General features: G+C 36.8%; 1 protein-coding gene across 7 annotated transcripts in view; it reads right to left on the bottom strand.

Annotated features, from left to right (window-relative positions):
- JMJD1C (jumonji domain containing 1C) overlaps positions 1-13,205 on the bottom strand; it is a 316,933-nt gene that overhangs the window by 29,279 nt on the left and 274,449 nt on the right. For all 7 annotated transcript variants that reach the window (XM_070364920.1, XM_070364919.1, XM_070364918.1 and 4 more), the window contains 4 exons: positions 11,424-11,596; positions 8,970-11,167; positions 2,550-2,751; positions 12-226 (listed from right to left, as the gene is read on the bottom strand). In XM_070364920.1, the coding sequence (XP_070221021.1) occupies positions 12-226; positions 2,550-2,751; positions 8,970-11,167; positions 11,424-11,596 (2,788 nt within the window). The remainder of the gene's footprint in view (positions 1-11; positions 227-2,549; positions 2,752-8,969; positions 11,168-11,423; positions 11,597-13,205) is intronic.

The raw sequence follows: 13,205 nt of genomic DNA, 5'->3' as shown, positions 1-13,205 counted from the left end.
AACTTTCTTACCATCCTTTTTCACCCAGGACAAAGCTGTTTTTTCAGATGTTACCAACTGACAGAACTTATCACCTATTATGTCCAAGATGTATTTTGATGTTTCTATGTCTAGTTCATCATCTTCATAATTTTCATGTGTCCATAAACTCATAGCTTCATCATCATACTGGTCAGGAGAAGAGAAACCATCTATTCTAACCACTCCATTTTTACTAAATGACAATCTGAAACATTAAAACATAAAAGCATTAACTAACAAGAAACAAGTCCAGGCTTAAAAAGTTATACAGTGAATTTATATTTTTATGTTATAAAAACATAAATTACATTTACAATTAAAAAACATGAAAATAGGGTGGTTCTTTGCATAGACAAACTTTACTAACAAATTTAACCAGCTTCTGACTCCCATAGCGCTTACAAATGGCAATAGGTGGTATTCATGTCAGGTTGTTTCAAGAAATAAGATCTTCCCTATCACTTAAGTCAACTACTTAACTCTAATCAAATGAAAACTATCCAAGTGGTTCATGATGACAAGAGTTAAAATGCTGGCCAAAAGCTGCCTTGAGCAATACAATTACTTTATACATCATCTAAAGCAGCAACCTCTACAGTTGAAAATGCTCTAAATTACCTTAAGACTGAGATTTTTTTAAAATGCTAAATTAAAAAGTACATTTTCTTCATTAATTAAAATGACACTTTATTAAAGTGATTTGGAGGAACAAGACTGAAACAGTGTATTAGGAAATCCATTAGTACTTCCTTCTCTTAGCTTCTGCCATCCAATTTATACAGCCCACTCAATTCAGGTTCCATTTAGGGTAAATGGGAGGCAAAACTGCCATTTTCCTACAGGCTGATGGTTATTTTTCAGTTATTTTTGTTCTCACCCAACTCTCTGAGAGAGGGTATCAGTAATACATTACAAATCACTCTATTTTTCAAATGGACAATACCAGCAACATTCCTTTACCACTTTTTCCTATCCTTTTATTACCTTTCCCTCTTTTTCTTAAAAAAGTAACTTTCTCCTTTCATTACAATTCATATTATTTCAGCTTGTGTTACGTTTATCTTTCCTTAAAACTCTCCCAAAGGTTTTTTGGCCATGTATTTATTTTGGCTGTGCTGGGTGTTCCATGCTGCGTGGACTTCTCTGTAGTTGTGACAAGTGGGGCTACTCTTCAGTTGTGGTGTGTGGGCTTCGTCTGTGGCGGCTTCCTTGTGAAGCATGGGCTCTAGGACTCCTGGGCTCTACAGCACAGGTTCAATAGCTGTGGTGAACCAGCTTAGCTGCTCTGCAGCATGTGGGATCTTCCCAGATTGGGGATCAAACCCGTGCCTCTTGCATTGGCAGGGAGATTCTTTACCACTGAGCCACCAGGGGAGCCCTTCACAAAGGTTTCATCATCTCTTCAAACCTACTCTCCTGATTTCTAGCCACCAGGGGAGCCCTTCAAAAAGGTTTTCTTATCTCTTCAAACCTACTCTCCTGATTTCTTTCCCATCTTCTCTGCACTTCCATGTGGACTACCTTCTATAACAATTCTTTGAAGTTGTTTGTCCTTTTGGGACTGTTGTCTAGAAAAACCATGAAGAAATATTCAGTTCCTACCAACACATATTTTTGGGCTCTCCACTGGGCCACAGTACCTTTATTTGCCAGAGCAAAGTGCTTTTTAACTTCTTAGGAAGATGATGATGATGATTTGGAAAAATAATTGCAGATAACATCAGAGGAGCACTTCATACAAGCTTGGGACTATGCTAAGGACTTTGTATACTTTATCTCATTCCACTTTCATGAAATCTCGGAGGCAGGTACCACTATCATTCTTATTATGCAGATGAGACAGGCTTAGCTATAATCCTACTACAGTTAATAAAGTCATACAGGAACTCAGGGATGGAGCTGGAACTGAAATCCAGGAATGATTGATTCTGGAATCTGAGACATCAACTAGTCTCTACTGGCGGGATTACCCAGCTGTTCATTAAACTCTTACAAATTTATAAACTTTTGGTATTAAAGTATGATTTAGTAATACTAATATTACAGTAGAATATAAGTTAGTAACTATTAAGTTGCTTTTATATTTACTGCAACCTGTGAAATGTGGCATGCTACTAACAAATCTTTCTAGTCATTTTATAATGCTTGTAGTACATAGATTTATGGACTATCTGCTATTGTGGCTAATGCAAATACAAATGTGACATTATTTTGTTTTATACAAATAAATTGCTGTTTCCTTTCATTTAGAAAAAAACTACTAACACTTTCTCCTTAAGAAGAATAAATCTCTCAGAAGAGGAAGGCCCTATGAACACTAGCAGTGAGAATATGAGTTTAGTCTAACATTTAACTATTGTTAAATTGGCACACAACACTAAATTTAGTATCTTTTTACAATGCTTTTATAATGCTTCAGAAACACAGGCTCAAAGCCTCATTCCCATCTCCAAAAGACCCTCAGAATGACAGTATAACTTCCAATATCTATTAACATATTTTCCTCCCATCACAAATTTTCAACTTACCGTCTAAAGTAGTAAAATCTACAAAACACTGGTGAGTGAGTTGGTTCTTCTCCCTTTTTACTCCGAATAAGTCTACATTCTCGGCACTTTTGCAAATTAGGCCCTATCTCACAGCAGGAGTCATCCTGTAAAAAGGATTCCCCAGTTTGCTTCAGCTTCTTGACTTTACGCCAATCTTTCAATACTGAACGAGGGATGCCAGCTGTAAAACCAGTAGGAAAGTATTAGCAAGACTGTACCTTTTCACAAAGGTAAACTCCTTAAGATAATATTCAAGTCAAGTAGAAAGATCACTTGGAATGAAGGCGAAAAAAAAAATTTCATGCCAATCATACAATTATGACCATGTATTAAGATTGTAAAAGATTACAGTCCTAGGTACTTATTATAACTAAAAAATCCATAGCAGCATTTTTATTATTCTATTAATCGAATGAACTCTTAACTGTCAGTATGATTGAAATGCAGACCTAAGTGAAATTTCCAGCTGATTGAAATCTTCCTAGGTTCAATATTTGTATCTCTTTAGTGGCAAATATGAGAATCGTTCATTTTCAATGGTAACCTAAAGCTAAAAATATAGTTCTACACATAAATTTGGTATATGTAGGAAGAGTCTCTTTCAAAATGCACATGAAGAACCTAAAAACCAAAAGTTAATACTTCTGGAAACTATAGGCTAGTTTCAATGTATTTAAATAGTTTTGAAATAATCTGATTCTGCAAGTTAAGTGTGAACCAAGACAAATGTTGATTTTATCATAATATTATTTGCGGGAAGAGGGCTAAGATTCTTCTCCTAATATCTCTCCCTTATTATAATGCCCTCCATTTGATATCAATATAGTGATAGAAGCAGTATCTTTTAGAAAAATAAAAGGGTTTGAGGGATGTGAAAGAAAAAAACCAGTATTAAACTGGCTGTTTTTATTGATGGTATAAAGAAAAGAAGGCATCAGAGAAGTCTAAAGAAAAACAAAACTCAAATGCACTATACCATTTAATATTTACAGGGAAAAAATTATTTACTGTACTCTGCATCACTACTCAATCACATTTATTAACTTGAACTTAACTGTTGTTATAACACTGGCTCAAGTAATCAGTCGTCTATAGAGCAACAATCACAATAAACTGTGGAAAATTCTGAAAGAGATGGGAATACCAGACCACCTGACCTACCTCTTGAGAAACCTATATGCAGGTCAGGAAGCAACAGTTAGAACTGGAAATGGAACAACAGACTGGTTCCAAATAGGAAAAGGAGTATGTCAAGGCTGTATATTGTCATCCTGCTTATTTAACTTATATGTAGAGTACATCATGAGAAATGCTGGGCTGGAAGAAGCACAAACTGGAATCAAGATTGCTGGGAAAAATGTCAATAACCTCAGATATGCAGATGACACCACCCTTATGGCAGAAAGTGAAGAGGAACTCAAAAGCCTCTTGATGAAAGTGAAAGTGGAGAGTGAAAAAGTTGGCTTAAAGCTCAACATTCAGAAAACGAAGATCATGGCATCTGGTCCCATCACTTCATGGGTAACAGATGGGGAAACAGTGGAAACAGTGTCAGATTTTGGTTTTGGGGGCTCCAAGATCACTGCAGATGGTGACTGCAGCCATGAAATTAAAAGACGCTTACTCCTTGGAAGCAAAGTTATGAACAACCTAGATAGCATATTCAAAAGCAGAGACATTACTTTGCCAACAAAGGTCCGTCTAGTCAAGGCTATGGTTTTTCCAGTGGTCATGTATGGATGTGAGAGTTGGACTGTAAAGAAAGCTGAGCGCCAAAGAACTGATGCTTTTGAACTGTGGCGTTGGAGAAGACTCTTGAGAGTCCCTTGGACTGCAAGGAGATACGACCAGTGCATCCTAAAGGAGATCAGTCCTGGGTGTTCATTGGAAGGACTGATGCTAAAGCTTAGTAAACCCTGATGCTGGGAGGGATTGGGGGCAGGAGGAGAAGGGGACGACAGAGAATGAGATGGCTGGGTGGCATCACCGACTCGATGGACATGAGTCTGAGTAAACTCCAGGAGTTGGTGATAGGGAGGCCTGGTGTGCTGTGATTCATGGGGTCGCAAAGAGTTGGACACAACTGAGTGACTCAACTGAACTGATAGAGCAGCAAGAGCTCATAACATCATACCTAAATTAAATGCAGCCTATTCAATTTTTAAAAATATATTCACTTAAAAGCTTTACATTTTGGGACAAACAAATATTTGTTGACTCCTATAAGCATACTCATACTACCCATATTAATCCAGTTATATGCTAGACTTGAGATTTACAGTTTGTTATTTCTATCATGGTGAAAGAATAAATTGTATGTCCTACCATCGTGTTTACTACTCATGCCCATTTTGTGGATCAGAGGCAGTTCAAGTGTTCTCCTGAGATTATATACTTTCTGCAGAAGCATACAGCAGAACTGTTGTCCTGAGTGCTCACTATCACCTGTTGATAGCATGGCACAGTACAGTTACAGCAAGATCACATACATCTTAACATAGGAAGTTCGGGGTTTAAACTCCAGGGTGGCCCATTTCAAACAGGCTCCAGTATCAAGCCCTTTTATGACTGCTCCCGGTTCTTTACAATTACATGTTCTGTCACTAACAAAAGGCAAGGAGCCATTTGGCTTAATCCACTAGAGAAACACATACGTGGGCACACAAATACCACTTATAGAATAAAAAATGTTTCCAGAAGGCTTGTGTAAAAGGCTGGTTATTTCTTCCATTGTGTATAAGACAGATTTCTCTGATGAACTATATAAAAAAATTTAGAGCTTCTAGAAGTCAGAATGAACAATAGAATAAATAGTACACTGCTGATACTTTTTGTTACACTACTTCCAATCATTTATTTACTGCTGCTGCTAAGTCGCTTCAGTTGTGTCCGACTCTGTGCAACCCACAGATGGCAGCCCACCAGGCTCCTCTGTCCACGGGATTCTCCAGGCAAGAGTACTGGAGAGGGTTGCCATTTCCTTCTCTGCAATTATTTACTACTTTATTATATCAGAATAAACTAAGTGAAATCTTTCTACTTAAACTGAAAAAGGACTATTAACCAGTATACTTTTACATTCCAGACAATGGAACATCCATTCGAAGTATGGATAACCATACTACTGTGAACAATTTAAATACGGTATTATAAGAAAGAATGAGACATTCATTTAAAAGCAACTTTCAATTCTGTGACAGAAATGAACACTTAGACCATTTTTTAAAGTAAATGAATAAATTATAAAGATAATTTATAAGGTCATATAGAGTCTGTTTTTGATATTTTTTGCTTCTAGCCTAGGCCAAATGTGACTATGCTGAAATCTGTTTATATATTTTACTCTTATGTTATTTGAATAGTAAATAAAATAAAACTCCATTTTCAATTCTATGTATATAATTTATTGGTGCCATCTAAACTCTAAAAGTTTGAGACTGAGACACTTGGTCAACAAAAAAATATCTAACTCAATGGATATTTATTCTTCTTTTATACCAGATTCAAGCTTAGTTTTCTAATTTTCAGCAAATCCTTAAAGCAACTGCTCTAGCAACAGAAAACTAAGGGGGAAGAAAATAAGAAAAATACACACTAACCTTTAATCTGTGATACATGCCATCACCCACAAAATATTTTTTGAGGTACAGAAATGAACTCGGGTAACAGGTAAACCACTGTTTTTGTGTATCACAGGACTTAACTTAAATGTAAATTTGATGGGTAATTTCAGTACACAAAATAAAATTGTCTAAAAAATTAGTCAAGGAAAAGCAGACAACTTTTAATTATCAGTAACAAAAGGCAGCAGATATGAAGATATTTCAAAACAGCAGATAAAGCAAATTCTATTATACTTGGCTTTAGAATGTACTAAAAAACCACACTATGTTTATCTGTGTAATGACTATGCATGTATAATAATCCATGCAATCATATTACACTGTGTACAGAGCTCATTTTTTTTCAATTGACTATGATTGATGACAACCCCAATGAACATCAAAAGGACAAAGATTTAATCCACAAGGGAGATAACCCACTCAGGTTTAGAATTTATGAACTCCCAATTTAAAGAACTTCTCTACAAAGCCCAGAACAGAATCAAATCAACTCTGCCCATAATTAACAGATGGTGTTTAATAGTCACTTAATATTATTTTGGACTTGGGAATAAACGGGACTTAGAGTAGTCTGTGTTACGCTAAATGTTATTTACTATGTAGGGGAGATTTAACTAAGCCTTACAACTTGGAGGGGGAAGTGTTGATTCCAGTCTGTCTTAAAACTTACTCTGGAAACATGTAGTCACCGTCTCCAAATGAAAACAGAACATATACTTCATTAAAAGTTAATTTTATAAATTTAAGTTTAGAACAATATTGTAAGCATTAAAAGCTGGAAGATTTCCATCTCTGTTTTCTGTAAGTTTAACTATAGTATTTGAATGCTGCTGCTGTTGCTAAGTCGCTTCAGTCGTGTCTGTGCGACCCCAGAGACGGCAGCCCACCAGGCTCTCCCATCCCTGGGATTCTCCAGGCAAGAACACTGGAGTGGGTTGCCATTTCCTTCTCCAATGCATGAAAGTGAAAAGTGAAAGTGAAGTTGCTCTGTCGTATCTGACTCTTAGCGACCCCATGGACTGCAGCCCACCAGGTTCCTCCATCCAAGGGATTTTCCAGGCAAGAGTACTGGAGTGGGGTGCCATTGCCTTACTCAACACCAAAAGAAATGTTTTGTGAAACAAAAGAGGAATCACACTTATTGACCACACTAAGCCTCTTGAATTCATTAGGGAAGCAAGCAGAACACAGTAGAGAGAAAAGCAACAGGGTGTACGTTGCAATTCTCAAATGAATGGCACGTATCCTGTATCCTCTTTTGTCAACCTCCCTCTCTCTCTCTTCTTATACCAGCATTTCAGTCTGGCAGCCTCTCTGTCTCTAGCTGAGCTTGGTTTCCTTCGTTCTTTCACTTCTGACTGTCCTTTTCTATGGTTCCATCCTCCTGCTTTTCTCTCCTTCACTTTGCCTCTGGTTCCCACACAGGCATACAGCAAAGACCTCATTCAGAGAAAAGGCCCAAAGAAGAGCCTTTGAGCATCCAAATGTTTATGAAAGTACTTCTGGAATGTCCACATTGTCACAGATAGGTCATACATTGCATGTGGATGAATACACAGCTAGTGGAACTATGAACCTCTTTCTGCATTGTGCAACATACCTAAAAAAACAAGCAAACTGAGAAAATCTACTTTTAGAGTTAAAAACATATAGACATTTTATAGTGGCAAGTATCATTTATTCTTCCTTGGAACCACAAACAAGTTTTGAAACTTTTACTAATTATGGAAATTCTTCTTGAATTATAGAAATGTACACACAAAACCACAAAACCCCTGCTTTTCTTTAACTTCTACCCACTGTTTCGGACTACTTGAGTGAATAACATTACTAGTTAAATAGAAGTTAATTTTCATTAGGTTTTCAATTTTGTCTCCAGATGACAGAAGGGTGAGATATGGGCCATATCCACACTATTCTGTAGTTCTCTTCTAACAGTGAGACTTAAAGGAAGTTTCTGTGAAAAGGAATTCTTTTTTCAACTATTATCTTGTTATAGGCAAATATCTAATACAGTCATATCTTGGAGATACTGTGGGTTCAGTTTCAGGCCACCACCAAAAAGTAAAGTACACAAATTTTCCCCTTTCCCAGTGCATATAAAAGTTACATTTACACTATAAGAAAGTCTAGAGTGTGCAACAGCATTATGTCTAAAAAACAATACACATACCTTAATTTAAAAATAGTTTACTGCTTAAAAAAATAGGGTAACCATCATCTCAGCCTTCAGTGAGTTATAATCTTTTTACAATAGTAACTTCAAAGACCACTTCTTCAGATCACCAAAACAAGTATAATAACAATGGAAAAGTGTGAATTACCAAAATATGACAGACATGACGTGAGCAAATGTTGGAAAAATGGTGCCAACACTCTCCTTATACAGAGTTACCACAAACCTTCAATTTGTTTAAAAAAAAAAAAAAAAAAAGACAGTATCTGCAAAGCACAGTAAAACAGGGTATGCGTGTATTAGAAATCCAGTTTTAGTGTATAGAAATGGTCAAACTTCTGAACAACTACTGAAGTACACATGGGTTTTTGCCAACATGAGTGCTATGTAAAAACATTTTTCCACAAGCCTCTTGAAAAAGAAACAGACCTTCTCATTTCCTCTTACAGGGTACTTGTGAAATGCAGAAATGCAGTCAGTGAGCACATTACTCTAGGGCAAAGGAATGAAACCGAAGATGCCTTTAAGCGCTCTAATTCTTAGACAACACTGCAAGAACATACAGCCCATTTTACTGGAGATAAATAGTAATTTACTTACCACTATTATTGTTGCTCTGCAACTTCAATTTACTTTTTTCTTTGGCACTCCTGCTGAGAATCCCATTGGGTTTTAAATCTTCTTCCATTTCACCTTTTCTCTTTTGAAGATCATTTTGCTTCTTTTTGTAAGTTGGCTTAGGTTGCCTTTTAGTCCTTTGCTCTGATTTGCTCTCACTTTCGTCCGAATCTCCACTTTCGGAGCCAGATTCATAAGTTCGTTTGGCTTTTCTTCTATTTACTTTATCATCTTTTACATATTTATCAACTATGATCTTACTATCTACACTATTTTGTAGATCATTAGATGTAGAGGCTATTAAATTGACAGAACATGGCTTAATAATTTCTGATACAGAACTCCCTGAATTTTCCATTTTATTAGTATTTTTATCTTCTTCTGAATGTCTCGTAAGCCAGGCTTTTTTCAGTTTAGTATGGTAGTTTGGTTGACTTGTCTGGGATGCTTGCCCATTTCCTACAGAGTCTGCTTTGTTTATTGTACTACAGACTACAGTGCTATCTAAGAGATGGGAGGCTGAAGACGTCTGACTTTTCGCAGCATTAGGCTCAGTCTCACTGACATTACTACTTTTATATTGAGCTGCGGCCAACGCTGCCTTGTGCTTCTTTAAATGAATAAAATCAGTTGTGCCTGAAAACCCAGAGCTGGGCTGAATAGCACTTCCTGTCTTACTGCTGGCTGGTGTAACTGGAGCTGTGATGCTGACCGTGCATTCTTGTGTTTGAGCCACTGAATGACTGACGCTTTTTGAAGAGGTACATTCTAAGGATTTAGAGGCCAAAATGGTATTTGATAATGAGTAAATTATTTCTGAACCACCCCAGCTGGAAACACCGGGGGCAGTGGCAGCAGATGTGAATGTATCCGTTTTGGTATTACACACTGTACTTACAGCAGACGTGACTGAACTGGGAACACTGCCCTGTGAGACAGCCTGAAAGTTTTTTTCGGATTTTATGTGAGCACTGTCTGAATTCACACTTGGCAGAATGACTCTTCCACTCTCTCCAGCTTCTGCTGGTTTGAGGCAATCTGTTTGATTTGCCCCAAGTGAAGATCTTTCACTAACTCGCTCTTTGGAAGCTAACTGTACTGCTGGCACGCTGTCGAGTTTCGTACTTGAAGGTGGACGCACGATGACAGACGCCATGGCAGCCTGGGACTTTCCGCTGCTTTTCTCTACACGCCATTCAGCTTTCTCTTTGCTGAGGTTATTATTAGATTTCCACATTTCTGTCAAACTCTGTTCAGAAGAACTCTTAAAACTTGCCTGAGTATCTTTTGGCTCAGGAATCAGTGTGGGAGGCTTTTGTGATTCCTGAACTTTCCCACCAGCATTTACAGGCATCACTGGAGTTAACGTTGGAGGGGAAAGGCTACTATAGCTGCTTTCCTTTCTTTCCAGGCTATGATGGATTGGCGGGTGAAATACTGGTGCTCTATGTAAAGCAGGCATACTCCGGAGTGTATTTGTAGAAGAAACTGTCAAATGAGTAGGACTCCTACAGTCATTTCTGAAAGTTGTTACTGAGTGAGAAGCAAATTGATGGGAAAGATGTTCTGGTACCTTGCCTACTAAACCTTCACTTTCTGGCTGATGTTTTATCAAAGGTGGAGGCTTTGAAAGAGATGATATAAATGAAGTCAGAGTTTGAGGATTAGCTGCTGTTGCAAGGGTATTACTCTGTTTTTCAGTGTAAATATTTGAAATCTCTTTGGATGGGTATGACCTTGGTGGTTCATTGACTACACTATTAGACAATGTAGTGAAATAGTTACTTTGAGGCAAACTGTGAGGCACTGAGTGCTTCATTTTATAAAGATCTGTTTCTATATCCTTGTCTTGTTTGATGACATGGCTCTTAGGGCTAGAAGATGACGATGCTACTCTGGAATAATTATCTCTATCACACTCAAGACCCTTGATTTTAGTCGTAAAGGGAGCAACATCAATACTTTCTTGAAGAATTCGACGGTGTTCCTCCTTATATTTGTTTAATCTCTCTCCAGTTTCCTGGGGTGGTCTCTGTAATTGATTCAATACAGGATCCACAAAATGCCTATGCAAGTGACCATCTTTTCCAGTCTGTGACCTGTTTAGATCCAGGTCATTTTTGGCTGATGTGGATGCAACAGAACGCAGTGGTTCAATGAAAGCTTTCCTCTCCAATTCTCTGTAAAGAAAATACATGAAGGTTTCTGTAAACACTTTTTCTTGTATGATACAAGTATAGCTTCTATGCATTACTATTGTATCGTAAGAGTGAAACATGACTTTGCAAGTGCTGTAATATTAAGAAAATTAGAAGGGATATAAAACCAGAATAATAATAATTATTAAGCCTAGTTTTAAGACATTTGTTAAAAATACCTATTTATAAACAATTAAGAAAAACTATAAAAGATATGTTTTAAGCACTGGTAACTTACTCTTTATGGTGATCTACTAAACATTTTGTCAGTGGCGGACTGGAATGTGCTGCGATTTTAAGAGGCCGATGAGGTTCTGCACTGGAAGGTCTGACAGGAATGTGACTAAGTAATCCAATACCATCTGCTGAGGTCACAGGGGTAGGCTGATGTAACCAAGGACTGGGAGAATTCTATTAAAAAAAAAAATCCTTCAGTTACTAGAAAAAGCTAAACACAATATCACAGTAGGCCTTTATAGTATATTTATGAAGTATGTGACTTTCAGTAAATATATTTTATGAGAAATATTGAGACAACTACCATAGTTATATGGATTTTTTCATATGATGATGAAAGTTAATCAGCAATAAAACAGTTTGGTCCAGGGGATTCCCTGGTGGTCCAGTGGTTATCTGTGCTTCCATTGCAGGGGGGATGGGTTTGATCCTTGGTTGGGAAACTAATATCTATCTCACATGCCAAGAGGTGCCGGCAAAAAAAATTATTTCCAGAAATTTGTTGTTATTTACTGACTGCGGATCTTGAAGCCACTGCCTTTCCCTTACAAATGACGTACAGAGAAGCTAGCTTTTATGATTTCCTAACGTTATAACACCAAAAGACCATATTGTGACTAGTAGAAAAAGAAAACATGTTGCTAAAATACATTTCACCAGATTTCATCAGGTTTATTTGCCAATTTTTGTTGTCAAAAGTAGTTTTTCCAATGTCGTAATTCATTTAGATTGGGCACAAAAATTATTTTTTCAAGGCCCATTTATACTCCATTTCACTGTAGGCATTAAACTTGGAGGTGTGGAGGTACAACAAAATTCATTTTTAATATTAACACGCAGCCTTTCTTGTAGTGAGTATCTGGTGACACTGATGTCTATGTTGAGACTTACAACTATCTAATTACATGTTTCAAGACTGCTTCTATACTATGACTCACTGAAACTCTTCCAGAACATGCTTTGTTGAGTTATACTGTATTGAGTCTGATATTGGGAAAATATAATCCTTTGGTTTTAACAAAGTGAATAAATTTGACATCTCAAAATGAGAATGTGAAAATATATCATACCAAAGATACGCTGCTATAAAATTTCTTAGACTAAAAATATACACCATAAACCTCATATAAGAAGAAAAAGTGTATATATATATACACACACACATGATCATTCAAATATATGTGTAAAAGGTTTCAATTCTACAAGATCCAGAAATCTGAAGTTATACAGATAACAAGAGTTATTGGTATACATAAAAAAGAATACTGCACAGCTTAAAAAGGAAATCTTATTACATGCTACAAGGATGAACTTTGACAACATTATGCTACATGAAATACTGTATGAGTTCACTTTATATGAAGTATACAAAACAGACAATCATAGGAACAGAAAGTAAAGGTGGGTGTTAAGAACTAGGGGGAAAGGGAATCAATGTTTCACGGGCAGAGTTTCAGTTTTGCAAGATGAAAAAGTTCCAGAGATCTGTTGTATAGCAATGGGAATATACTTAACACTACTAAACCGTACACTTTAAAATGGTTAAATAAATTTAATGTGTGGCTTTTATCACAATAAAAATAAATTTTAAAAATGTGCTTTAGAAGATTCTAGAGGATACTTGAAGTGCATCCTGGTCCACACAAAGGATTAAGTTGTCTCTTGGAGTTTAGCAGCAATCCCCAATCTCCCATTTTTTAGAGTGGGGTTGGTAATGCCCTCAACAACCATTTCTTAGCATGAAAATTAATTTGGTTACAAAAACCACACAGCCCATGAAGGA

This window comes from Bos mutus, chromosome 28 (genome assembly GCF_027580195.1).
Source record: "Bos mutus isolate GX-2022 chromosome 28, NWIPB_WYAK_1.1, whole genome shotgun sequence".
Lineage (NCBI taxonomy): Eukaryota > Metazoa > Chordata > Mammalia > Artiodactyla > Bovidae > Bos > Bos mutus.
The sequence above is the reverse complement of the archived record's forward strand: the minus strand, read 5'-3'. Positions and strand labels throughout refer to the sequence as shown.